Source organism: Oreochromis niloticus, linkage group LG7, assembly GCF_001858045.2.
Source record: "Oreochromis niloticus isolate F11D_XX linkage group LG7, O_niloticus_UMD_NMBU, whole genome shotgun sequence".
Taxonomy (NCBI): Eukaryota; Metazoa; Chordata; class Actinopteri; order Cichliformes; family Cichlidae; genus Oreochromis; species Oreochromis niloticus.
The window spans coordinates 39,046,111-39,071,276 of record NC_031972.2 but is presented as its reverse complement, the minus strand read 5'-3'; the positions used below and the strand labels follow the sequence as shown (position 1 = coordinate 39,071,276).

Genomic DNA, 25,166 nt, shown 5'->3' with positions numbered 1-25,166 from the left:
GTAGTATGGCATGGTGTACTATGTCTGTCTTTTATCTGTAAGTAATGCAAATGTTATTCCAAAACCATTTTTCACTGTGACTGGATGGCAGCTTTACACATCTAACCTTATTTTGCATGCCTCAGTAATATGTTCTGGGCTTTAAAATTAAGTTAGAAGTGCAGTAAAGTTATGGTGAATTATGGTAAAGTATCAATACCAACAAATAGTTCAGTTCAGTGATCTTTAGGAATTTTATGTTCTAACATGGATTTGACATGCTCAAAATAAAAATAAAAAATGTTCAATATGTTCTTTCATTAAATGCAAGAGCAAATATCAAAACCACTTCTCATCAGAAAGGAACAGTCATATTTGAAAATGAGGAGTGAGTGAGGAACAATCAAATGTAATCATCCTGAGGTAACTGACAGGCTTTCTTGAGTTTTGTTTCTTGCAAGAAAAATCTGTATCCTCAGCAGATGACGTAGGTATTTACAATGCTATTGTTAATGTATCACCTGTTATTGTAAATGGGAGGAGAAATGCTACCCACAGCTACATATTCAATTTCACCTTTATTCAGTGTCTCAGTGTGGGGCTCCTGGGTAGGCAGGCAACATGGGGAAAGGTTTCTTTATTAGTAAAACTGTTGGGATTGTGGGCATCATCGCAGGTGTGGGAGCCTTAGCCACTATCATAGCTTTGTCAGTTGTTTACTCACAGGAAAAGGGGAAAAACAATAATCAAAATGAAGAACAAACAACCTCCAAACCCCCTACCACAACACCCATTCCATCCAATAAACCTTGGGACAAGTATCGGCTGCCCAAGAACCTGGTGCCAGAGACATATAATGTCACCTTATGGCCAAGACTGACTCCAGACCCAACAACTGGACTTTACATCTTCTTAGGTAAGGCTTTATGACTACTTTTCTCTCTTTCTCTGTAACTTTCATATAATAGACCCTCCGGGTATCAGCAAGAACTAAAACCAGAGGGTGTTTAACAGCATTCTTCTCAGAGGTAGAGAAGTATGATTGTAATGCTTTTTATTAGTTTTCCAGGGGATGACTGAAAATGCATAATATAGAACAGACAATAGAATGAATAACAGTGATAACACTTTAAATGTCTTTGAAGAACATCACAGTGAGAGTTGTTGAATCCATTCTAAGCCCAACTAACAGTTGTGCACTATATGGAACAGACATTAAGCACAATACTATTAAGCACAAATGAAGCACATCTTAATGGTAAACTGTCTTGGAAAAACAGGTTGCAGTTAAACAACAGAGACAACAATACTTACAGTAACAGGAACATTTGTGGTGGAAAGCCTTAGAATGCTATAGTGAAATATGCATACAGTCTTGACATAGTTAAAGCAATGGTAAGTCCAGGTGCAGGGGCTTATTTAAAACTACAAAACCAAGTCGATGGAGGGGATATTTTATTTCTTTTAACAGCAGATTTCAACTAAAGTTCAACAGTTTCAGCCTGTGGTGCTCCAACAATGAATTGTCAGAAACTGTCAAAAATAAATGCTTAAAGCTGAACGTGAATCTAAATGTGGACTTGAATTAATCAGAAATAGTTATTAAGCTACAAAACTATTTGTCTTAAATTATGCTGACCTTTAGAAACACAAAAGACAAATACAGTTTGATACAGTTTGAAGTTGAAAAAAAGTATTAAAAACAAAATTAGTTTGGATTTATATGACACCAACACAATGCTGCTATTTTTAAATTACTGTTACATGTGCTTTTACAAAAATTAAAAACACATTAAAAGCTTGAGTTTGACCTTATAACTATCACACCTATGATATTAAAAACTATTAATGAAAAAAAGTTCTCATCTGTTAAAAAAGTTTAGATCTGATCACACAGGTGAGAAAATTAAATGTAACAAGTAAACAACACAAAATGAAGAAAAATAAATAAATAGAATAGAATAGAATAGAATTCAACTTTATTGTCATTGCACATGCACAGGTACAGGGCAACGAAATGCAGCATCCATCCAGAAGTGCTTTAGCCATGATATAGATATATTACAATATATATTAGCAATAATATAGATATGTAAGTATATTACAGAAATGGGTCTATTATGGTATGTTATAATGTACACGGTATGAAGTATGTTATGAATATTCTGTAACTATAAGTATGTACAGGGTGTAGTGAGTACAAGCTATGTACAGGCTATAAATATGAAATAAAAAAAACTATACAGAAATATGAGATATACAGTTATACAGAAATGTGAACTATGCAAGTTATAAACAGTTGTAGGATTAAAAATTATTGTATGTACAGAATGATTATTTACACAGAACTATACAGTAGTGCAGTTAAGATAAGTGAGATATGTGGATAATTTCTACAGAGGCTGTATAAAGTGCTAGTGGTTGTGAGTGGTGGTTCAGTCCATGTTATTATTGTGTGTTTGAGGGTACAGTTGTCCATTGTGTGTGTGTGTAGGTGGTTGTGGGTGTGTGTATGTTCAGTCCATGAGTTTAACGTGGGTCAGATGTCAGGAGGCAGAGTTCAGGAGTCTGACAGCTGTGGGGAAGAAGCTGTTCCGGTACCTGGTGGTCTTAGTCCGGAGGCTCCTGTAGCGCCTCCCAGAGGGCAGGAGGGTGAAGAGTCCATGTGATGGGTGACTGGGGTCTTTGATGATTTTCCCAGCCCTTTTTTTGAAAGTGTCTGAAACTTAAAGTCCTTTTTAGGTGTGCAGCCAATTGTTTTTTTTTTTCAGTGTGCTGTTTGAATATTCTCTAGTGGCAAAAGAGTTAAGGTGCTTATAAAGTTTTGATAGGTGAACTAAAGTGCATTAGCTATGGGTTGCTATTAGCATTACCTGATGCAACTGAGTTGACATTTTTATATTTTTTGGCAACAAAATCATGGATTGGATAAACCAGTCACATATCCTAAAGTGACTGCAAATAATTTGAAGGTTTCTACGTTTAAACAACTGATTAAAGTGCACATTATTTCTTGGTGTTTCAGGCAATTCCGTTGTGGACTTTGAATGTGTGGAGGACACTGACCTGATTCTTATCCATTCTAATAAATTGAATTACACCAAATCTGGGAACCGGTTGGCAAGACTCATGCCAGTGAGCAGTGTTGAAGCCCCCGCAATCAAGTCCTCCTGGTTCCAAGATGTCACACAGTACCTGGTCCTGGAGCTGGATGGTACACTGAAAAAGGGACACAAGTATCGCCTCTACACTGAATTCATTGGAGAACTCGCTGATGACCTTGGAGGCTTCTACAGGAGTGAATACATGGAGGATGGAAAGAAAAAGTAAGTGTATATAGTGTCAACAAACCTGGAAAACATCAACATAAGTAACAATGAAGATAGCAAAAAAGAGTACTTGTTTAATAATTACATTTTGTTTTTTGTTTGAATCATCAAGTTAATCTCTCTCCAAACTTTAACAACATCTAGAACAACTACAAAATAGTTGTTAAAATCAACACTTACAGTTTCACAGTTATTTCAATAATGAATTGATGAATGCGATCATAAATTAATGGAAAATTCCTACAGTACATACTTTTGATATCTTTTGTTTGACAAAAGTGTCTAAAAATAAAAATTTTACTGTCTTACAAGATAACAAAAGACATGATGTCTTTGTAATTGAGGACTTAGTTAAACTAGCTCATCTTTCTTATTATAGTAAATTGAATTTCTTCTAAACTGGAGACATTTTTACATAAAGGGAAGAATTACATGGATAAAAGACAGAAACGTCACTTAAATCTGAATTTCTCTAGAAGTTTGAAGAACAAAAAAAGTCACTGTTTGTTTTTAATGCATATATATTTATAAAATTCTTTCTAAATGATGACATTTGTCATCATGCTAACGTTGATACTGAATTCGCACAAATAGGATAAACTACAAAATGACATTAGCTGCTGGTTCAGAAATGAATCTAAGACAACTTTGGAGTCTTAAGGTTTGTTTGTTTGTTTGTTTTTTATTTGTCTAAAGCTAAGCCAGCTACTTTACTTGGTTTTTTGTTGGTGGTGGGTTTTTTGCTTATCTAGGCTAACAAAGTTTTGGGTATATAGCTATCACATCATCTGGATTTTGATGAACCTCCATCCATTTTGTAGCACTTTCTTTACACACAAGGCTAATTTATCTGCTTCTTGTCAGGGTCATGGCTACCACCCAGATGCAGGCTACAGATGCCAGGAAATCTTTCCCTTGTTTTGATGAGCCAGCTATGAAAGCTTACTTCTACATCACGCTGATCCATGACCGTGGAACTACAGCCCTGTCCAATGGCAAGGCAATAGGTTCGTTTCACCGCAGTGAGAACAGAGCAGATATTTTTGTTTTAAAAATAGATCTCACTACATAGTTAAACATTGAGAATGTAACACATAATTAAACAATAAAATATGTCAACAACAATAATGTATAATAACACTTTATGTGTCTAGTCAGTAATATGGTAAGAAGTGGAAAGCAATCAAATAAAAATGTTACCTCTTTAATTTATTTCTTTTCAGAAACAACTGAAATCAACCTTGATGGCCAGGATCTGCTTAAGACAGTTTTTGAGCGAACAGAGAAAATGTCGACTTACTTGTTGGCATTCATTGTCAGTGACTACGAATATATCAATAACAGCATTGATGGCGTTGAGGTAATTGTTGTCCCATAGTAATTTTGACATTGTTTAATCAAAGTGGTTTGAATTTCCAAGAAACTTTCACAGGTGAATTTCAGTCATTTCCACAGTTGCCTTTTTCTTCCGATCAAGTAGAGCAAATATGTTATTAGTAAAACAGAAAACTAATTAGTAAACGTTTCTTGAGCTCATCCAACTGAAGATACTACAGTTAGGCGGTGTCTGGATGATTCCCATGAGCCATAGCTCAAGTATTACACAGTACATACTCTTAACATACACTGCTGAGAAAATTTAAAGGAACACTTTAATCAAGTAAATAGCATCAATTCAATTTAACATCTGGCCCCCAGGAGGCCCCAGAGGCTGGGCAGGCTCGGCTGAGCCCTGAGCAAGGCAGGAATGAGAACCTCCAGGGGTTAACTAAGACCTTAAACCTGGTCTCTGGCCATGACCCGGGCAGAGTTTATGTCTCAAAGGAGCTCTGTTTTGCTGAGCAACAAACAGTCCCAGAATAAACAGTCTAGAAACACACAGTGTTGGGAGTCAGCTGGCTGGGACACCAAACAATCAGGACCTGATACAGAATCCCAACAAACAAAGAGATGCTCAGAAATAAAATGATGAAAACCATCAACTAATAAATAGCTGGTCTCTAGCCGCATACATAAAATACAATTAAACAGAACAGAGATGTCCATCTTGAGGACTGTATTCCAGTCTGTATTCCAACCCTTGTGGCTTCCACAAACCAGTGCCCACACCTATGCATTTTTAATGGACTCATTCTAAGTTCATATAAGTGAGTACATAAGACATAAGTCACACTAATCAATGAATATTTGCCAGTACAACATTATTCTTTTCTTAGAACTGCAAAAAATGATTGACTGTACCTTCACGATCATAGACTAGACTGTACCCTGTACTCTTACTATAGATTTAAGTTATTTGAAATACAGGTGTATAGAATAATGTTACTTTGCAAAGTGGTGTAAAGTGCTTTTCAATTTTATTTTGTTTTGTGTAATCTGGGTTTAGATCCGCATTTTTGCCCGGAAGTCCGCCATTGCAGCTGGTCAAGGACAGTATGCCCTTAGCAAAACTGGACCAATCCTTAAATTCTTTGAGCAGTATTATAATACCACGTACCCTCTACCCAAGTCTGGTAAGACCACCACACAATTAGCTAGACATATACATCCCTGCACATTTACAACTGCACATGATTTAGCTTCACTGTATTATGAGTCAGTACAGCTGTCCTGGTGCATCATCATGGATTTCCTAAGTCTATGAAATCTTAATCTTATATCTATTATGTACATTTAATTCGATCAAAGTCTATATTTAATAAGTAACAATACTCACATATCAAGTACTAAGTGAATACCTGATCTGAGGCCTTGTCATGAAGTAACTTTATGTTTCTTGCTTGTCATAAGTGACTAAACCCAAATAAAAGACTGTGAGAGCAAGAAAACCTATCCTATAGTGACATTAAATGACCATGAGCAAATGCAAAATTCCATTAAAAAGATGCAAAATAACATCAAGTTTTTATTTTTTGTTTGCTGTTTTTATCCAAATGGGACAAAATTTGGAAGAGATTATATTTCTTAAAAAAAATACAACAAAATGACAAAGCAATGAAAAAACAGGGAGGTATAGAAATGCCATACTTTTTCTTTTACCAGTTGATATGATAGACTTCAGCAGCATCACAGTTTCTGTTGGTGTACAAAAAACAGATTCCATATCTTCTTTAAAGCAATGCCTTATCTTTATGGTGTCCTGTTTGAAGTTCATTTTGTTTCCTAAGAAATGTGCCCAATGCACCTTTCTCTGCTCACATGTGAAGTGGGGACATGTGTCTATTCAGTGTACTGATCTAATCTCAGTGGTCATCAGTTTTTGGTCTCATGTTTATTGGCATCAGGTGTATATTTATGGCAAAACTGTAAAATATATAGTTTTACAGCCCAAGACCTTGGCTGCAGCATCCAGTCAGCTCCATTATGTTCTTATCATACGCACATCTTTCAGTTGTAACGTTTTATGACATGTTATGAGAAGGTTATCTTCATTATCAATTATTAACAGGTAAAATGTGATTCTTCATCTTTATATAATATTAGCCTGTCCTATGTTGCAGGCCAAGATTTGATTTACTTGTACTTATTTTATTTTACATTTTGTTATACTTATACAAACTGATATTTATGGCACCTTTGAAACTTTTATTTACATTATTTTACTTACTTTTAATTAAGTAGGTTTTTAATCAATGATTTGTTTTACCCATAGTGGATTAAATTGACATTGTTGCACTGTGATTGGATAAAGGTTTTCAGTATTTCTGCTGTTTTAAACTGGTAATCTCTTTCACTTCAAGCAATTAATCAGCCACATAATCTTTGTCCTAACACAGATCAGATAGCAATCCCAGACTTTAATGCAGGGGCCATGGAAAACTGGGGTCTGATCACATACCGGGAGACAGCTCTACTGTACGATGAAGCATTCTCCTCCAACGCCAACAAGGAAAGGATCACTACGATCATTGCTCATGAACTGGCTCACATGGTGAGTTTCAAGTCCTGGAAATAAAGTTTAAGAGGATTCTTGAGATGTTGCATATAGTAATTTGGAAAACATTCATATCAACTCTCAGGTCCTAGAAAGCAATTTCAGATATATTTCCAAGTAACTGGTAACTGGACTGGTTCTTATATAGTGCTTTTCTACTCTGCCTGAGCACATACAGCTTGGCTGATTCACCCATTCACACCCGTTCATATGTCATAGCAAAGGGTTGAAGAGCCAGAAAATAACTTCAAGTTGAGTCTCAAGTGAAAAAAAACTTCAAAAAACAAATTCGTCAATTCTCACATTCTGTCAAAACACAAGCCTTAAATTTGCATTAACCCTAAGAAACAATTTCAAGCTGAGTTTGTGCTAAATAATTATTTATTGGGCTAAAACTGCCTGTGCCTCATTTATAAGTTTTGTTTTCTGAACTGTCCCTCTAGTGGTTTGGTAATCTGGTGACACTCAGATGGTGGAATGACTTGTGGCTGAATGAAGGCTTTGCATCCTATGTTGAGTACTTGGGAGCAAATTATGCTGAACCTGACTGGAATGTGGTAAGAAGTTCATTAACACTAAATTGTCTTGAATATAAGTGTTGGTGCTCGACACATGTTGTTAAGTATACAGTCTCATTTGTTTCATAATAGACAGACCTCATCGTGCTCGGTGACATCCATAGGGTGTTTGCTATTGATGCCCTGGTTTCTTCTCACCCTCTGTCATCTAAAGAAGAAGATATCCAGAGGCCAGCACAGATTAGTGAGCTGTTTGATGCTATTTCATACAGCAAGGTAAAGCCCACATAGACTCTCTAAACCACAAAAAAACAGAAACAAAAAATTTAACAGTGTGTTTTCTCCTCATCAGGGAGCATCTGTCCTCAGGATGTTGTCAGATTTCCTGACTGAAGAGGTCTTCCAGCTGGGACTGAGGGTAAGGACCACAATATAACAGAACACAATGTGCTACTATGAAGGTGACTCAACCAGCCAGTCATCCTTGCAGTGGTTTTTGCTGTAATGGCTCAGTCACACATGTAGCAACAGGATAGTATCTACATTGTTTTAAAAACGTACCAGAAGAAGACTAAAAGAACTGCATGCTGCATTTGCCTCAGTTAAGGTCAGTGTTCATGGTTCAACAAGAAGGAGAAAATCAACACCATATCAACAGTTAAACATCTTGCAGAAGACCGCTGTATGCAGAAGGTGATCACCAGCTCAGTCTTAGGTTCAGCAGTTGCCCGTATGTTCTATATGAGCAACTAACTTAAAGGGGGAAAACTGGCTTAAGTCACTTTGCCATCTATATTTGTATGGTACACTCCTAGTAAAATCTAACCACAGTTATAAAAGTACAATATAAAATCTATCCTACATTGCAGAGGCAAAGCATCAGGAGCGACCCTTTCCCTGTGTGCAGAAGTTGACCAGCCACTCTAGATTAGTTAACTGAGCGCTCAATATTCTCAACATTCTTATTTGTTTTGCATTTTTCAGTAGGGTCATGGTTTAAAACTAGCTGCACACCTGTTGAATGACCTTTAATTTAATTTAATTTAAGTAAAATGAGGGCTAAGGGGTACATCCCCTGTCTGACCTATGTAGTCCCACCTGCTCAGTGTTCTCAGTCATGTTGGTTACTACAATTGCTGCAAAAGCACAAAACTACTCACTCAAATAATTATTTAAACTTTCACTGCAATAACTTTTCAGCATAAGTGTGTTTAGTTTTTTTCCATTACCAAATTATATGAAATAATGTAACTTCAAAGTGCATTTGCAGATTTCATTTGTCACTGCTTCAGCAACAGCCAGCATTCATATCCTTGCATCAACCTGTCTTAAGTCTTAAACAGCCCATTCATACACCAGTTATCTTTGTCAAATTAAAACCTACAATTTGTCCAATGGTGAGTGAGAAATATAAATAAACAAAGAAATCAGGAAGGGGGCAAATACTTATTCACAGCATGGTACATACCCTGTCATCTGTGAAAAGGATAACCCTTTCAGTGAAAAAACTTGGAAGACATTGTAGCAAAATGTTGAACACTTGTACACATTTTTTGAAAGTTTTGCTGACGCATTAATTCTTCATGTATCCAAAGCAGTATGTCTGACACATCTCTCTGTTTCCTGGTTTTTTCTGCAGTCCTATCTGACTGAATTTAGCTTTGGGAATGCAGTCTACACAGACCTTTGGAATCATCTGCAAAAGGCATGTTATCATCTCTCTGCTCTTTTTATTTGAATATTTAGTTAAAATCTAATTAATTACCACCTGTATCTAATATTTTTTCTAGTGCTTTTGAAACATCAATTTTATGTATATTCATATATACATATATATATATATATATACATATACATATATATACACATACGTATATATACATACACAGTGTGTGTGTTAAAGAGATGTACTTTTTTCTTCTTTTTTTTTTGGTGTTGGACCTTCACAGGCTGCTGATTCTAGCAAGTTAGAGCTTCCTGATACTCTCGATAACATAATGAACACCTGGGTGCTGCAGATGGGCTTTCCTGTGGTTACCATTGACACTGGGACTGGAAGTGTTTCCCAGCAGCACTTCCTTCTGGATCCAGAAGCTGTAGTCACCACTCCATCCCCCTTCAAGTATTTGCACTGCCTTTTTTTAATCTTTTCCTCCTAATAGATCAAGAAAAGACCATATTCTTTACGCAGTTCTTCAATTTTTATTATTTTTTAATTTAAGATAAGATAAGATAAGATAACCTTTATTAGTCCCACACGTGGGAAATTAAGTGGACAGTGCAAAAGTTATGAAGCAAAAATTAGAATAAAATAAAATAAGAATAAATACAGTACACAACTGTACAGAATAGAATAAAATAGAATAAAATATACAATAAGATAAAAATAGAATACAAATGCTATATACAACTGAGTAAAAATACAACGATGCCAGAAAAGATTATTGCACATTAGTGTTATTGCACATTTGTGGATGTGTGTGTTTGATCAGTTAAAGTCTTTATTGTGGAGTCTGACAGCAGTGGGGAGGAAAGACCTGCGAAATCTCTCCGTCCCACACCGTGGGTGCCGCAGTCTCCCACTGAAGGAGCTGCTCAGTGCTGTCACAGTCTCATGCATGGGGTGGGAGATGTTGTCCAACAGGGATGACAGCTTAGCCGCCATTCTCCTGTCACTCACCACCTCCACTGGGTCCAGAGGGCCTCCCAGAACAGAGCTGGCCCTTCTAATCAGCCTGTTCAGTCTCTTCCTGTCCCCAGCAGAGATGCTGCCTCCCCAGCAGACCACACCATAAAAGATGGCTGAGGCCACCACAGAGTCATAGAAGGTCTTCAGGAGTGGGCCCTCCACTCCAAACGACCTGAGTCTCCGCAGCAGGTACAGCCTGCTCTGCCCTTTCCTGTAGAGGGCGTCTGAGTTATGAGTCCAGTCCAGTTTGTTGTTCAGATGAACACCAAGGTACCTGTAGCTGTCCACAGCCTCGATGTCCATACCTTGGATGTTCAGTGGTTGCAGTGGAGGATGTTTGTGCCTGCGGAAGTCTACCACCAGCTCCTTGGTTTTACTGGCATTGATCTGGAGGTAGTTCAGCTGGCACCAGTCCACAAAGTCTTGAGTCAGTCCTCTGTACTCCTTGTCGTCCCCATCAGTGATGAGGCCGACTATTGCAGAGTCATCAGAGAACTTCTGCAGGAAGCACTGGGTGGAGTTGTGGGAGAAGTCTGCAGTGTAGATGGTGAAGAGGAACGGAGCCAGAACCGTTCCCTGTGGGGCCCCCGTACTGCAGATGACCCTGTCCGACACACAGCCCTGAGTCCTCACATACTGTGGTCGGTCGGTGAGGTAGTCCAGAATCCAGGTAGTGAGGTGATGGTCCACTCCAGAGTTCTCCAGCTTGTCCTTCAGAACCGAGGGAAGAATAGTGTTGAAGGCACTGGAGAAATCAAAGAACATGATTCTCACAGTGCTCCCAGCGGTCTCCAGGTGCGCGAGGGAACGATGTAGGACAGGGGTCGGCAACCCGCGGCTCCGGAGCCGCATGCGGCTCTTTAGTCCTTATAGTGCGGCTCTGCGTGGTTTGGGAAAATAAATTAGAAGTATTTCGCTGAAGTGTATTTTATTTATGTTAGTTCTTTTAAACTTGTAGTTCTAAATTGGAAGATTATTGTGCTATTGAAATATAAATATAAAATTATATTCTATTATTTTTTCCTCGCTCAATATAAGCGTCACACTCGTGGAAGCCGGTATTCCCGCCGAAACGCCGTGCATTTATTGAGACTTTCAACCCCAGGTAGGCCAATTATGGATCTTCGGATCCACATTATGTCAGCAGCTCCACCGTGAACTATGTTAAAGACAAACACCGCTCACGCCTCACAGACGACAGATGACAGCTTACAGTCCTGCGTAAACTGACTTCGCACAGCACCGATTAGCAGACGCTGTGAGCAGAGGTTCAGGAGCAGAAGTCCCATTGTAAACACATCACGGCAGACCCGACGATGTTTCCATGAACGCGCTTTTCAGCATCTCTTTATTGACCACTTTTCACACACGGTTGCTGTACGCATACAGCCGGCTGTAGCTTCGCAGCTCACAGCCCGACACACACCACCAACAACAACAGCAGAGAGAGCACAGACTTTAAGGTGGCGAGGCGTGATTGCAGGTGCCGCTCAGGTGCGTCCGCCTCCCCTGCAGCGGCGCTGCAGACCACGCCCCCGCCGCACGCATTAACCAGGTAAAATAGGCAGAATTTTGCAAATATCTATTTTTCATTTTTCAGCAGCATAGTGCTTTTTTACCAATTATTTTTTAAAAGTCAGGTCAAGGCTCCAAAAGCCCAAAGGAGATATAAGGGAGGCGGCTCACAACAGTTTTTGTTTGCTACACGGATCATTTTAGTTCAGGTTGGTGTCTTTGCTTTTGTTATATTTCTTTAAGAGTTCAAAATGTGTTGATTACATAAATAAAATGTAATTTTCTCTGTAGCACTTCATGGATTTCATAAGCAGCACACCTTAGTTGTTCACACAAAGGTAAAAAACAATATATACAGTGTTATCTTCATTTTAGATTTCAAAAAGTATTTGCGGCTCCCAGTGTTTTCTTTTGCATGGAAACCGGGTCCAAGTGGCTCTTTGGGTGTAAAAGGTTGCAGACCCCTGATGTAGGAGGTGAATGATGGCATCATCCGCTCCAATGCCAGGCTGGTAGGCAAACTGAAGTGGGTCCAGTGATGAGCTCACAAGGCGCCGAAGCTGAGCCAGGACCAACCGCTCCAGGGTCTTCATCAGGTGGGATGTCAGAGCCACCGGCCTGTAGCTGTTGAGGTCCTTGGGGCGTGAAGTCTTTGGCACTGGAACAACACAGGAGGTTTTCCAGAGCTGTGGGACTCTTCCCAGCCTCAGGCTCAGGTTGAAGAGGTGCTCCATCACCCCACACAGTTGGTCCGCGCAGGACCTGACGACCCTCAAGCTGATGCCATCTGGACCCGCTGCCTTCTTGGCTTTAATCCTCCTCAGTTCCCTCCTAACCTGGGTGGTTGAGAGAGACAGGCTGGAGCCTTGTGTTGAGTGTGTATTGGATGCTGTTGTTGGGGGTGGGGAGGGGTGAGCAGGGTGAGTAGAGGAGGTGTGAAGTGTCTGAGGTGTCAGAGGTGGAACAGCAGCAGTGGGGGTGGGTGAGTCTGCAGCCGATGTTGGAGACTGCCTCATGGCTGAATCAAATCTGTTGAAGAAATGATTCAGTTCATTTGCCCACCTCACATCCCTCCCAGGCAGAGAGTTCTGATGTTTGTGGCCTGAGATGGTTCTGAGGCCTCTCCAGACTTCACCAACGTTGTTTTGCTGAAGCTGGTTCTCCATCTTTTGCCTGTAGCTGTCCTTCCCATTCCTTATCAGTCCCCTCAGCTCTCTCTGCACCCTTTTCAACTCCTCTTTGTCTTTGGATTTGAAGGCCCTCCTCTTCTGCTTGAGGACAGCTTTAATTTCTGGGGTAATCCAAGGTTTGTTGTTGGAGAAACACCGTACAGTCCTGGTAGGTACGGTGTTATCCACACAGAAATTAATATAGTCAGTAATGCATGTAGTAAGGCTGTCCATGTCCTCTCTGTGGTCGTCACAGATCACCTCCCACACAGTCGACTCAAAACAATCCTTAAGAGCCTCCTCGCTCTCCTCCGACCATCTCTGCACTGTGCGGGTGGCTGGTGGCTCCCTGCGCACTAAGGGCTCATACACAGGGACAAGGTGCACCAGGTTGTGATCAGATCTGCCCAGTGGAGGGAGAGGTGATGAACTGTATGCCTCTTCTGCATTGGCATACAGTAAGTTCAGTGTTTTATTGTCTCTGGTTGGGCAGGTCACATACTGGGTGAAGGTGGGCAGTGTGGAGTTCAGTGAGGCATGATTAAAGTCCCCTGATATTATGAGAAGGGCTCTCGGAGATTGTGTTTGCAGTCTGCTGACCACAGAGTGGAGAGAGTCACAGGCTGCATCCACGTTGGCCGAGGGGGGGACATACGCTGTTATCGCGATAACATGCGATTTTTTTTATTAAATGGCAAAATGGTTACAGGCTGTTTTTAGTTAATAAAAAGCAAAATAAAGAAAAAGAAGCTGCATAAATAATGTTTCAAATGTTCTGCCGTAGTTATCAATGGACCGTTCCAATCAAATGGATGAAGACTGGCACTATGCAGAATCCACTGTGGCTAAAATCCAAATCAGGTAGATAATCCATTCCCAGCTTAAGACTGCCGGATCATTTTCAAAATGTGGTGGTCCTCTGCAGCCCAGCAACCTTTTAATCACAATCTTTTAATTATCACACAAGCATTTTCTAAGTATTTTCACCTTTGTGTTTTCACTGATTTATTTTCACCTTCTAACAATTTGCTTGTTGGAGTTGATTCTCCATTAGCAGAAACCACTGAACAATTGGTTCTGTTTCTTTTTTATATGTAAGTATTTACATTGACATTAAAATGTATATTTTTAAAATTATATTATATGACATTTAAATTCTTGTGGTCCATCTATAGTACCTTAATGTCCCTGAGATAGATGATACAAAAAGCAAACAATATGATGGTGATTTTGTGTTCATAAATGAAACAGCTGCAGTCTCTTGACAGTTTAGAGAGTTAAAACTTGAACTTAAACTATCTCAAAAATACAAAAGTCACAAAAAATACAATTCAAACTCAAAATGCTGGGTCGAAAGCCCCAGCGCACTGACACAACAGCTGAAACTTGGCCAAAACTGAGCTATATAACTGGACAATTGTCCAAAGCACACCACTTAAGGTATCTGTACTTTAATTAAGTAGGTTTTTTTACTCCCTTCATTTTTAAACAAATGTCTGTACTTTCTACTCCTTACATTTTTTAAACAGGCTCACTTGCGGATATTTATTATTTCACGTCAATACAAGACTTTATACATCAACCTGATTTGAGCCTTAATACATCAAACAGTAACACATGAAAGGCAATCCTGTTCAAGTATTAATCACCAGGTGATGTCATATAAAAACAGCGACATAGTAAGGGGTCTAAGTAGCTCGTTACTTTGTTTGGGTTTTTTGTTTTTGCACAATACTGGAACGACTGCAGGTGTCCAGAAGCTGTGGCTGTGTGCATTAGCCCAGATCAGCTGATCACAGCCTGTACACTAAGAAAATCTAACAGAGCTCTCAACAGAAATGATTGAAGTTGTGTTTCTTTTCCCCATGCTGAGCCAGTACAATTGATTTTGGGGTTCACCAGCTGAATCCCACTTTAATCCCTGACTGTGCTCATTTTCCACTTTAGAGGTAGTCACACTCTATAATGTTGGCCTAAGAAAATCTAGATTTTTTTAAATTTTCCTTCTTTTTCTTCTGATTCAAGCTGAGGACTATTAGAATTAAAAATGACAATAAAGTTTGTATTTCCATTTTTCGAATATTATTTCATTATTACATTATTATAGCACAAGGCTCAGTAATCTTTTCACAAAAATAGCTGGTAGAAACAAAAAGCCTCCAAAATGCTGATTTTTGCTTTCTTACACTGAGCAAATTTCAAAGCCTGTACTTTTTTACTTTTACTTGAGTGAAGAAGTTGAATCAGTACTTCAACTTTTACTGGGGTATTTTTTTTCACACTGGTATCTGTACTTCTACTTAAGTGCAGAATGGCTGTCCTTTTGCCACCATTGGCTCTTGCAGGATCTTAAGAGAAGTATGCATATTGAATACCTGCAACCCTCAATAAACTAAGGCAACTTTATAAGAAACAGTAGATCAGAATTCTTCCACAGCAAGAACCAGAGTCAAGGGATTTACAAAGGATTGCAGAGTCCTGTGAAAACCTTTTTTCTTTTTTCCTTTTTTACACATAACTGTATATATTTGAAACAATCTAACAATAGATTGTTGTATTGTTAATACAAATCCCAGAACACAAACACTAAGTAAATCATTAGCTTACATTAGGTAAAAGTTTACATTTATTTTGTTCTTGTGCACCAACTTTGAGTTCTGTTTCTTCACTTTCTAGAAACATCTGAAGCTATGAAAACATCAGGAGATCAGTGGGTGCTAGCCAATGTCAACATGGTTGGTTACTACAGGGTTAACTATGATGATGGCAACTGGGCAAAACTCTTAAATGTTCTGCAGAGTAATCATCAGGTAAGACAGAGGAGCCCAACACACAGTGATTATCAGTCATTATCAGTGATTGTAAACATGTTTCTTGATGTTTCTTTAAGCTCATTCCACTGATCAACAGAGCTCAGATATTGGATGACGCCTTCAATCTGGCCAGGTAAGTTTGCTGGTGTAGTCTCACATGTACATGATAACCGTTATGATTACAAGATGTACACTGCTGTGAAGCAGGTCATCTAGTAATAGGAGGGTTGGTGGTTTGATCCCTTGCCAATCTGCATGATGCCAAATATTTTTGGGCAAGGTACCAACCCCAAGTTGCTCTCCACTGCATTCATTAGAGTATCAGTGTGTGTGAATATTAGATAGAAAGCAATTACATAGAAAAGGCATAGAAAAAGTGCTTTGTGAATGATCTTAGTTGTATAAAGTGCTTTGAGTGCTGAGGTAGAGTATGAAACCACTATATAAGAACCAGTCCATTTACCATTTTGTTTATTTCAGCTTTTTTATATTGGGATCAATATGACCTCAGTAGGGTTTAATCATCTAAAAATCAATACAAATAATATTTTCTTGAAATTACAGAATTGAATACCAGAATCAGGCTGTTATGTAATTGTACTTTGGATAAAATTGCATCAAACAATAAAACTTATGTTTTATTTTTTAAAAATGCATTTTTATAACTGTAATAATAATAATAATCTATTTTTCATATTATGACATTAACGTGGTAACAATAATACTATGAGAAGAATTAAGCCTTACTATTATTCTTATTTTGATATTACGAATTCTCTCGGGGTCCCCAGGGATTCCAGTCAGTCCATGTATTTTAAATATGTTGGTAGGCTGTGGGCTTAAATACTTACCTATCAGATATTAATTAATAGTATTTGTGGTAATATCTTAAAATTATGACAATGGAAAACATAAACATGAAGTATCTGATTAATTTTTACTATATTCTACCCCTTAGAGCCAAGATCATTTCTACAGTGCGGGCGCTTGAAACCACCAAGTACCTGAATAATGAGAGAGATTACATTCCATGGAAGGCAGCCCTTAACAACCTGGACTTTTTCTACCTCATGTTTGACCGCAGCGAAGTGTATGGCCCCATGCAGGTGAACTTCTTCCAACGACATATATATACAAAAGAAACAAAACACAAATAAGTTGTCACATTTTCTGAGTTCTGTCTTTGTTGCTTTCAGGAATATCTCGGGAAAAAAATCTCCCCTCTGTTTGAATACTACAAGCAAATGACAGAGAACTGGAGCAAAGTTCCTGATGGACACATGGACCAGTGAGTGAAGACACATTTTAAATTTCAACATACAGCTGACAGCAGTCTAAACTGTATTCATAAATCAGATAGATAGGTTAGACTTTTTCTATAAAATAATAATTTATGTTGTGATGTAATTGTAGAAGTTGTTCTTTTCTGGACCAAGGATACAGTTTTTTTTACATGTATTATTTAAAATGTGTAATTCTACAAATTCAGTTCAGCACATGTGATAGTTGGAACTTAGAAACTCTGCTACTCGGCTTATATGATGTTGTGTCTGTGAAGGTTCTCAGTCATCCAGGTCATCGTAGTCTAATGAGCTTGGAAAGAAAAGCGTCTGAACTTCTTATATGATGTTGAACTAGGAAATATCCGTATTTGTTATCCCCTTGCTCTCCCCAGTTTTTCCCTAAATGTTCTTGTCAATCTGTTTTCTGTTTGTCCATCCTCCAGGTATAATCAGGTGAATTCTATTAGCCAGGCTTGCAGAACAGGGATGCAGGAATGTCAAAACCTGACCAAGACCTGGTTTAAAGAGTGGATGGATACTGGCACCAACAGGTGTGTGTCCATGTCAATTCAGGTTTGCAAACCATTATAAGAAAAACACTGCTCATAAAAATTACTAGGATAATTTTACAGGTGGAGGTCACTGACACTGACTTTCCCTGCTCATTTTTTCTAACTGTTTTTTTTTCACTAGTTTGGATTTGGCTTGGGTCAGTCTCACTATTCGTAGCTTGAGGCAATACCTGACATACCTGCGATAGTCCACCTTCTCCAGCAAACCTGGCAATGGCTAATCAATATGTGCCATTGCCAGAAGATTTGCTGTGATTCCCAGCACAGTCAGAAGTTCATGGAGGTGATTCCAGAATACTGGCAGTTACTCAAGGAGAGCTGGACAGTGCAGTAGAAGGTCTCTGCTCAGTTATGCAAAGCTCTGCCAAAGCCCTACAAAACGACCCCCAGCAGGCCACTGGCGTAAATATCTGAGCAAACAATCAAAAACCGATTTCATGAGAGCGGGCCCTGTGCCCACTGCCTAACATCATAGACCCTGATTAGCATTTGCCATAGAACACCAGAATTCCTCCACCACTTTCAAAGATGAGAGCAAATTCACTGTGACACAATACAGGACCCACGCACACAGGTGTTGGGTCTAACACTTAAACCTTGCTGACTCAGCGACCAATCACTTGTGTACAAAAGCAAAACCACAGCACTTTCTGTCTTTTACTTGCTGCAAGGGGAGAAGCTCTTCATCTGATCTTAGCCCAACTCCAAACTCCAGCCTTCCCTCGCAGCCCTTTTATTAACTTCAGTGGTTACACAAACATCTCATTAATCATGTGACAGATAAAACACTCACATGTGAACATGTGTCGTGTGTGTCTGCGACAGTGAACATGTGATGGGTGTGTGTGGAAAACAGAGGTGAGCATTCTTGCTAATGATCTAATCATCTTGCACAATGACAACATATTGATCCACAGTTCTGTAAGCTTTCCAGCTTCCCTCCACTCCACACCACACCATACACAGCTCTCCCGTTTCAGTGTCCCACTCAAATAGACAAGGCATGATTAGACCATGGTCATCAGCTGTCCTGGTTAATGACCCCTGATACCACAACCTGAAGCCACTGCTCCACCCTTCCCCTCCGGCTGAGCCGCAAATCATACATACCACCACATACTGACATAGGCCAGGGAGCCATCTGTCCTAGCCTACCCCTCCCTACGACCGTCTGCTCCCCTGACTTATGGACCCCCTTGAACTTAAAAGGCTGGAGAGCCAGATACCACTGAGTGATCCAGGCTTTGGCATCCTTCATGCCATGGAGCCACTAAAGACGTACCCAGTGGTACCCCAAATACTGTACCTTGCTCCACACTTCTTCGGGTTGGCCTTGTGCCCCACCTGCCTCAGGGACTCCAGGACCACAGCCAGCACTGGACATGCTGGTGTCACTGTGTATAATCACATCATCCAGGTAGGAAGCAGCATATGCAGCAGCAGAGCACCAGAAGCTCATCAACCAAGGCGAAAGGGGTAGGGTGTTGCAATGCAACCAACATCTGCTCTCTGGACCTTTGTGAGATAGTATGGAGGAAGGTGGGAATGGTGGAATGTGGAACCTCAACTCATCGCTTTCCCTAACCAGGCTCATCAGAGAAACAGTTTCAGCTTTTAGGAGATTGAGGTGATATACCAGTGTGGCTCCTCCCCTGTCATAGTCAACGTCACCCACTCCCTGTGTGACCACAAAGGGTTCTTGCCACTTGGCAAGTAACTCTGAGCTAGAAGAAGGAAGCAATACAAGCACTTTCCCTTGAGATGAAAATTGTCTGAGTCTAGCTCCTCTGTTGTACAGAGACTGCTGAGGTTCCTGGGCCTGGAGCAAACTCCCTTGTGATTACCTCCCCAATCTGTATAACTTTGTCTCAGGTCTAGAATATATTGAATTTCATTTTTAGCTGGGCTTGCACCTTGCTCCCACTTTTCTTTAATAAGGTCCAACACACCCCGCAGGTTCCTGACAAACAGTAACTTGAAGGGAGAAGAAATCCCACTACAAACAAAATAGGGTCTAACCAGTGATCTCCACTTGGTTCATCATCGTGAATAGAAGTCTTATTCAGCCACTCTGCCAGCCTGTCAGTCAATCTATTCAGACCAGGGTGGTAGACCCTGGTCTGAATAGATTTAATGGCAGTAATTCGTACAGTTCTTTTAGTGTGTGAGACATGAAGTGTCAGTCAGTATCTCTTTCGGGATTGTGACTAGGGTGATGACCTGAAACTGATGAGAGCCATCCCAATGCGTTCAAATGGCACCTTCATTAAGGTTGGCACTAGTGGGCACAAGGGCACTTTTGAAAAAGAACACTCCAGGCAGGATGCACACCACTGGCACACATCCACCCAGATGCCAGGCCAATAATATTGGGCCATGATTCACTCCAGAGTTTTATCATATCCCATATGCTCTGCCATGAGGTTATAATGAGCCACCTGGAAAATCATCACAGAGAGCAGAGAAAAGCACAGACAAGCTGGCCAGCTGGTGCCAGCAGACCCACTCTGAGGTCTCTACAGGGATCCCCACTATGAACATTCACCTTGAGCACATATTAAAACATAAAGACAGGATTATGAGATGTACACTCGTACAACATACAGTCATACATGTCGTATCAGTATACTGGGAGGTACTGGGATGAAATCCTTGGTACAATTGTCAGACTCTACACTGGTGCAGTGAGTCCTGGGTTCCTCCTGGTGGACAACAATGCCTGGCCTTAAATGGCAAGAGTATGTATGCAGACAGTACCAGGAGGATAAAGGAATCAATATGCATGACTGGGCCTCACGTTTACCTGACATAAATCCAATAGATCCAGGGATGAGCTTGTTAATAATCTGAAGGAGCACACGTAGAAGCAGACGAATAAGGTCATGTAGTGACTTTGGAAGTGTCCACACTTTAATCCTATAGAAAATCTTGGGAGTGAGTTGAAGTTTCAAGTTCTGAAGCAGCAGCCAATAATATCATTTAAAATGAAACTGTAAAAATTTCAGACAGTTCATTTCCTTTTCTTTTAATTAAGCAATCTTACAAATTCAGCAGAGGGATAAAATAATTATTCCCCTATAGTATAAAGTAATACTCTGTATAATCTATGGTGTACTGAAGTCTAACAATATCCTCTTTCTCTAGGATCCACCCTAACCTGCGCTCCGCTGTGTACTGCAATGCTATTGCAGCAGGTGGCGAGAAAGAATGGGATTTTGCGTGGTCACAGTTTAAGAATGCCACTACTGCTATTGAATCTGATAAACTTCGCTATGCTCTGTCCTGCGCCAAAGAACCTTGGCTGCTCAACAGGTACATTCATTACTTTATTAATAAATATGCCACATTATGTAACTTAAAGTTACTATCTAGCACACATATTTACTCTTTGACTGTTCAGGTATCTGGAATACACTCTGGATCCAAACATGATCCGAAAGCAGGATGCCACCGCCACCATTATCAACATTGCCAGTAATGTGGTTGGTCAGTCTCTGGCATGGGACTTTGTCAGGGCTCAGTGGTCATACATCTTCAGTCAGTGAGTACAACATAATACCTCTAAAAAGGCACCAGAATTTCAGTTTAGGAAGGATAGTTTTTTAAAGTGATGCTGGTGTGGGACTGATGATGCTTTTGTTTTCTATGTGATTCCAAGTTTTGGATTTAAAGCAGAGCCTGAACTGACTAGGAGACATTAGGAGAATCATCACCAGATATTATATTAAACTTGCTAAAAATGACAAAGGGAAAGCAAATAATTTATTTTTCTCATAAACAAAAAAGTAAAATGTCTCATACTTCAGCTTGTGTAGCTTCATAGGAGCCATTACCCTAAGCCATTAGCCATTAACCACTTTTAGGTTAATGAAAAAGTAATAAACAAAATATCTTCAAAAAGAAAAGATAACTGACTTTGATGTTCAGCAAGATTTTTATAAATAATTTCAGATATAGACTTCATCCCCCAAAACCATTATTACGGTTTTCTTTAATTTCTTTTCTTTTTTTTTCTCTTCTTTCCTTTCTCATAAACAGCTTGAACATCTTACAGTTTGGAAGGAATTGCACTCTTAAATGATCAGAGTATTTAAAAAAATATCATCTATAGTATACTCATTAAATAGATGTATATATTTGTAACGAATTACATTTAATTTATGAAAACATGTAGAAGTTCAGTAATTTCTGTGAAATTACTTAAACACGTTCTCAATGAAAGAGAAGACCGTTCTTAAGTGACTAGGACATCAATTTCTGCTAACTGACGTTTGCCTTTGACTGTGCGTCCCTCTCACAGGTATGGTGGTGGCTCATTCTCATTCTCCAACCTCATCAACGGCGTCACCAAACGTTTCTCCACTGAGTTTGAGCTTCAGCAGGTTAGATATTTCTTTGAAATGACTTTTCCACAATGTGGTTTCCCTTTGGTCTCAAAGCAAATTTCAAGTATTGTTTTCAAGCCTTCCAGACTTTACAAGATGTTAATTTGATTTGAATTGAAGTGAACTAATAAGTCTGACAGGACAGGCATTTAACTGCTAGGTGATAGTGTTCTCATTACCAGTATTTAAACCTAAAGACAGTGATAACAAAATAGGTCTGTGTGGCTTATTGCCACATTGAATTCACTTTGGTTCTCATGGCCCTCCATAGCATCAAAGCACAGTGGTCTCCCATTGCCCCAGTATTCATAATAAACAATCACTTTCCCATCTTCTGAAAACACTTTTAACATAAACAGTATTAAAATACACCTCTCATCATATCCTATTTGGATTTATTTAAACATTGACTGAAATCATACTGACAAGTTTTTAACATTGATAGACTTCTATTACCACACCACATTCAAAAATAGATTAGATAAATGAACAAACTACACATTCATTCATGCTTTTATTTCTATTCTTGGTAGTGATTATTACATTGTTGCAAGACAGGCAACAGTTAAATAGTTAAAATGACAATAAAAGTTTTGGGGGAGACACCAAGGACAGGTCAGAGAGATGAAACTGAGACAGACGGGGCCAAAGGGAACTAACATAATCAAAAAAGAAACCAAGAAATATATATATATAAAAAAAATAAACAAGTAATAGGAAATCAGTACACAAAAACCTGAATATGATTTATCTCATACGTCCAAGGAAAGAATCAGAAGCCTAGGACAAAACTCAAAAATACTTGGTCAGAGACCCAGGACTATGACAACTTTAACATCAACATGCAAGCATTCAGTTTTGTGCCATAACCAAGCTGCAATATTTGGTCAGTTTATAAAAAGTTGAAATGACTGTGTGCAAGAAGAAATAGTCAAAACACTAAATATGTCAGTGTGCTGCAACATTCATCCAATAACAATAACAATAGGTTTTTGTTTTTGTAGCATTTTATTAATCACAAACAATATGTCTCATTAATAAAATGTTGGAAAAAACACAATTTTAATATTTAAAAAAAGAGATGAGTGATATGAACAAAGCCATGCATTTTCAGTATATGTCTTTTGTTTAAAACTACTCACTGATTTACATTGTCTCTGTTGCATCAGCTGAAGCAGTTCAAGGCTGACAATTCCGATGTTGGTTTTGGCTCTGGGACCTTAGCACTGGAACAATGCATTGAGAAAACCATCGCTAACATTAAATGGGTTGAAGAAAACAAGAAGAGTGTTCTGAACTGGTTCACAACTGACGCTAACGCCCAATGAAGAAGCTGTTTCTACTTTTTCATCATTCGTTTAAAAATGAAAGCAGAGGTTCGATCGACCTGAAAATTTTTATACTACATAATCACCTGTGGAACAAAACCGGTTTACCGAACTTTTGCTAAACTTCACTTTGATTTAAGTTGAACTAGAAAAAATAGATACTTAAATATTATGATAAATTAAAATGATACATTAAGTACTTAGAAGGTACTTAGATCAATTATCTTTGAGGTTTTATACTTTCTAGAATTATTATTTTACAGTGTCACAAAAGCCTTAAGTTTGTGTCAGCGTCTACTGTTTCTGTTTTTTATATATTTAATATCGGGATTCTCCAAAACTTTATTTTTTTCTTTTTCTCCTTTCTAAAATAAATGTTTAAAAATGTCAATAATTTTAAGCCCTATCTTTTTTGTTCTTCATTCTGAACAGCCTCAAACGAAAAAATTTGACATAAAGAAAAAGATTCACAAATTCTGACACGAAATGGATTTACTGTGGACAATACAGATGCAACTGTACTCTGCTTCAGCACTGAAACTGCTTTTTTACTTTTTGCTTTCTACTTCCATTGCTTTATATTTTAGATGCAGATGAAGCTTAAGTTACTTCTTACTTTACAGATTTTTTAAATAGAAAAATGTATATGAAGTACATTTAATTGTTAAACCTTTTATGTTACAGTTTGGGACAGATTATGACTTAAGTCCAAAAATGTTTTCACTACTTTAAGAAAAAGTTTTAGACTCTTGCGTATGAAAACCAAGTCTGTATCTTCTTAAAAATATTTTTTATACATGAGTAGAGAGGAAAAAAACTGTAAAGATGCCACATTTCCATAGTGTAAACTACTGAAATGCGATTGTTTTTCCTCTTAATGGTGAATGTATGTAGTGTAACTTTACTGGACTATACAACGTGTCCTCAGATTGTATCTTTCTTTCTTTGTCTTTTTTCTGATTAATAAAGTTTCATGAGTACAATTTTGCATTTCTCCATTTCAGCAATTTTCAAATAAATCTTTCACATTTTATTTTTGTGTCTGAACAATTTTATTAGGCAAAATCAGTAACATTTGATTTTTAAAAAAAAGTCTAAAAACAATAGTGGGCCTGGTTTTATTCACTGGTTACAGAGTTTGAGATCGACGGACTTCCAATGTTTTAACATATATGAAAAACTTTTTGATTGTTTTAGTGTGTTTTGCACCGAGAGGTTTGGGTTATGAACAATGCATTAACTATTTTGAGAACTCCATGAAGAGTGGTAAAAATGACATTCCTGCTCTGAGAATTCCACAAAGCAATTGAGCAAAGCTATAAGGCAGCTCTGAGGACAAAAGCTGATACAGCCTTACACTACCAAGCTATAGCTAATAAAGTAGTCAATGAGTGCATATTTATTGTGCTTGTGTATTATTAGCAGCACCAACACTGATGATGTGTTACTGGCCTTGCCCTTTCATACATGTTTGTAAGGTGTTTAAAGTTATTTGATTGGAAACAAAAATGCAGTGAATGTGAAATGCAAAGCGGGTCTTCTTGGTGAAGATAGTGCTCCATGTGACATGTGTTAATTTTGTTGACACTTTTGCTCTCCCTGCTGCGGAAGTCATCAAGAGCACCAAATTCCTTGATGTTCACTTGGCGGAG

General features: G+C 38.7%; 1 protein-coding gene across 1 annotated transcript; it reads left to right on the top strand.

Annotated features, from left to right (window-relative positions):
- The first annotated feature begins 582 nt into the window (after nucleotides 1–582).
- LOC102079959 (aminopeptidase Ey) lies at nucleotides 583–24,501 on the top strand. The gene is made up of 21 exons (XM_019361211.2): nucleotides 583–895; nucleotides 3,005–3,305; nucleotides 4,173–4,315; nucleotides 4,532–4,668; nucleotides 5,695–5,821; nucleotides 7,085–7,239; nucleotides 7,686–7,799; nucleotides 7,893–8,036; nucleotides 8,113–8,178; nucleotides 9,400–9,465; nucleotides 9,710–9,882; nucleotides 13,918–13,994; nucleotides 15,810–15,943; nucleotides 16,024–16,079; nucleotides 16,905–17,052; nucleotides 17,143–17,234; nucleotides 17,673–17,780; nucleotides 20,946–21,113; nucleotides 21,202–21,342; nucleotides 22,102–22,183; nucleotides 23,356–24,501. Exons 1-21 carry the CDS (start codon nucleotides 601–603, stop codon nucleotides 23,512–23,514), a joined length of 2,886 nt encoding a protein of 961 aa, XP_019216756.1. The 5' UTR covers nucleotides 583–600; the 3' UTR covers nucleotides 23,515–24,501.
- Nucleotides 24,502–25,166: the final 665 nt, after the last annotated feature.

Excerpts from the sequence above, each read along its gene's own strand:
- LOC102079959 (XM_019361211.2), top strand. The coding sequence starts at position 601 with ATGGGGAAAGGTTTCTTTATTAGTAAAACTGTTGGGATTGTGGGCATC. Across the intron at positions 4,316-4,531 it reads GTCCAATGGCAAGGCAATAG|AAACAACTGAAATCAACCTT; the intron begins GTTCGTTTCACC and ends ATTTCTTTTCAG. Across the intron at positions 21,114-21,201 it reads GAACCTTGGCTGCTCAACAG|GTATCTGGAATACACTCTGG; the intron begins GTACATTCATTA and ends TTGACTGTTCAG.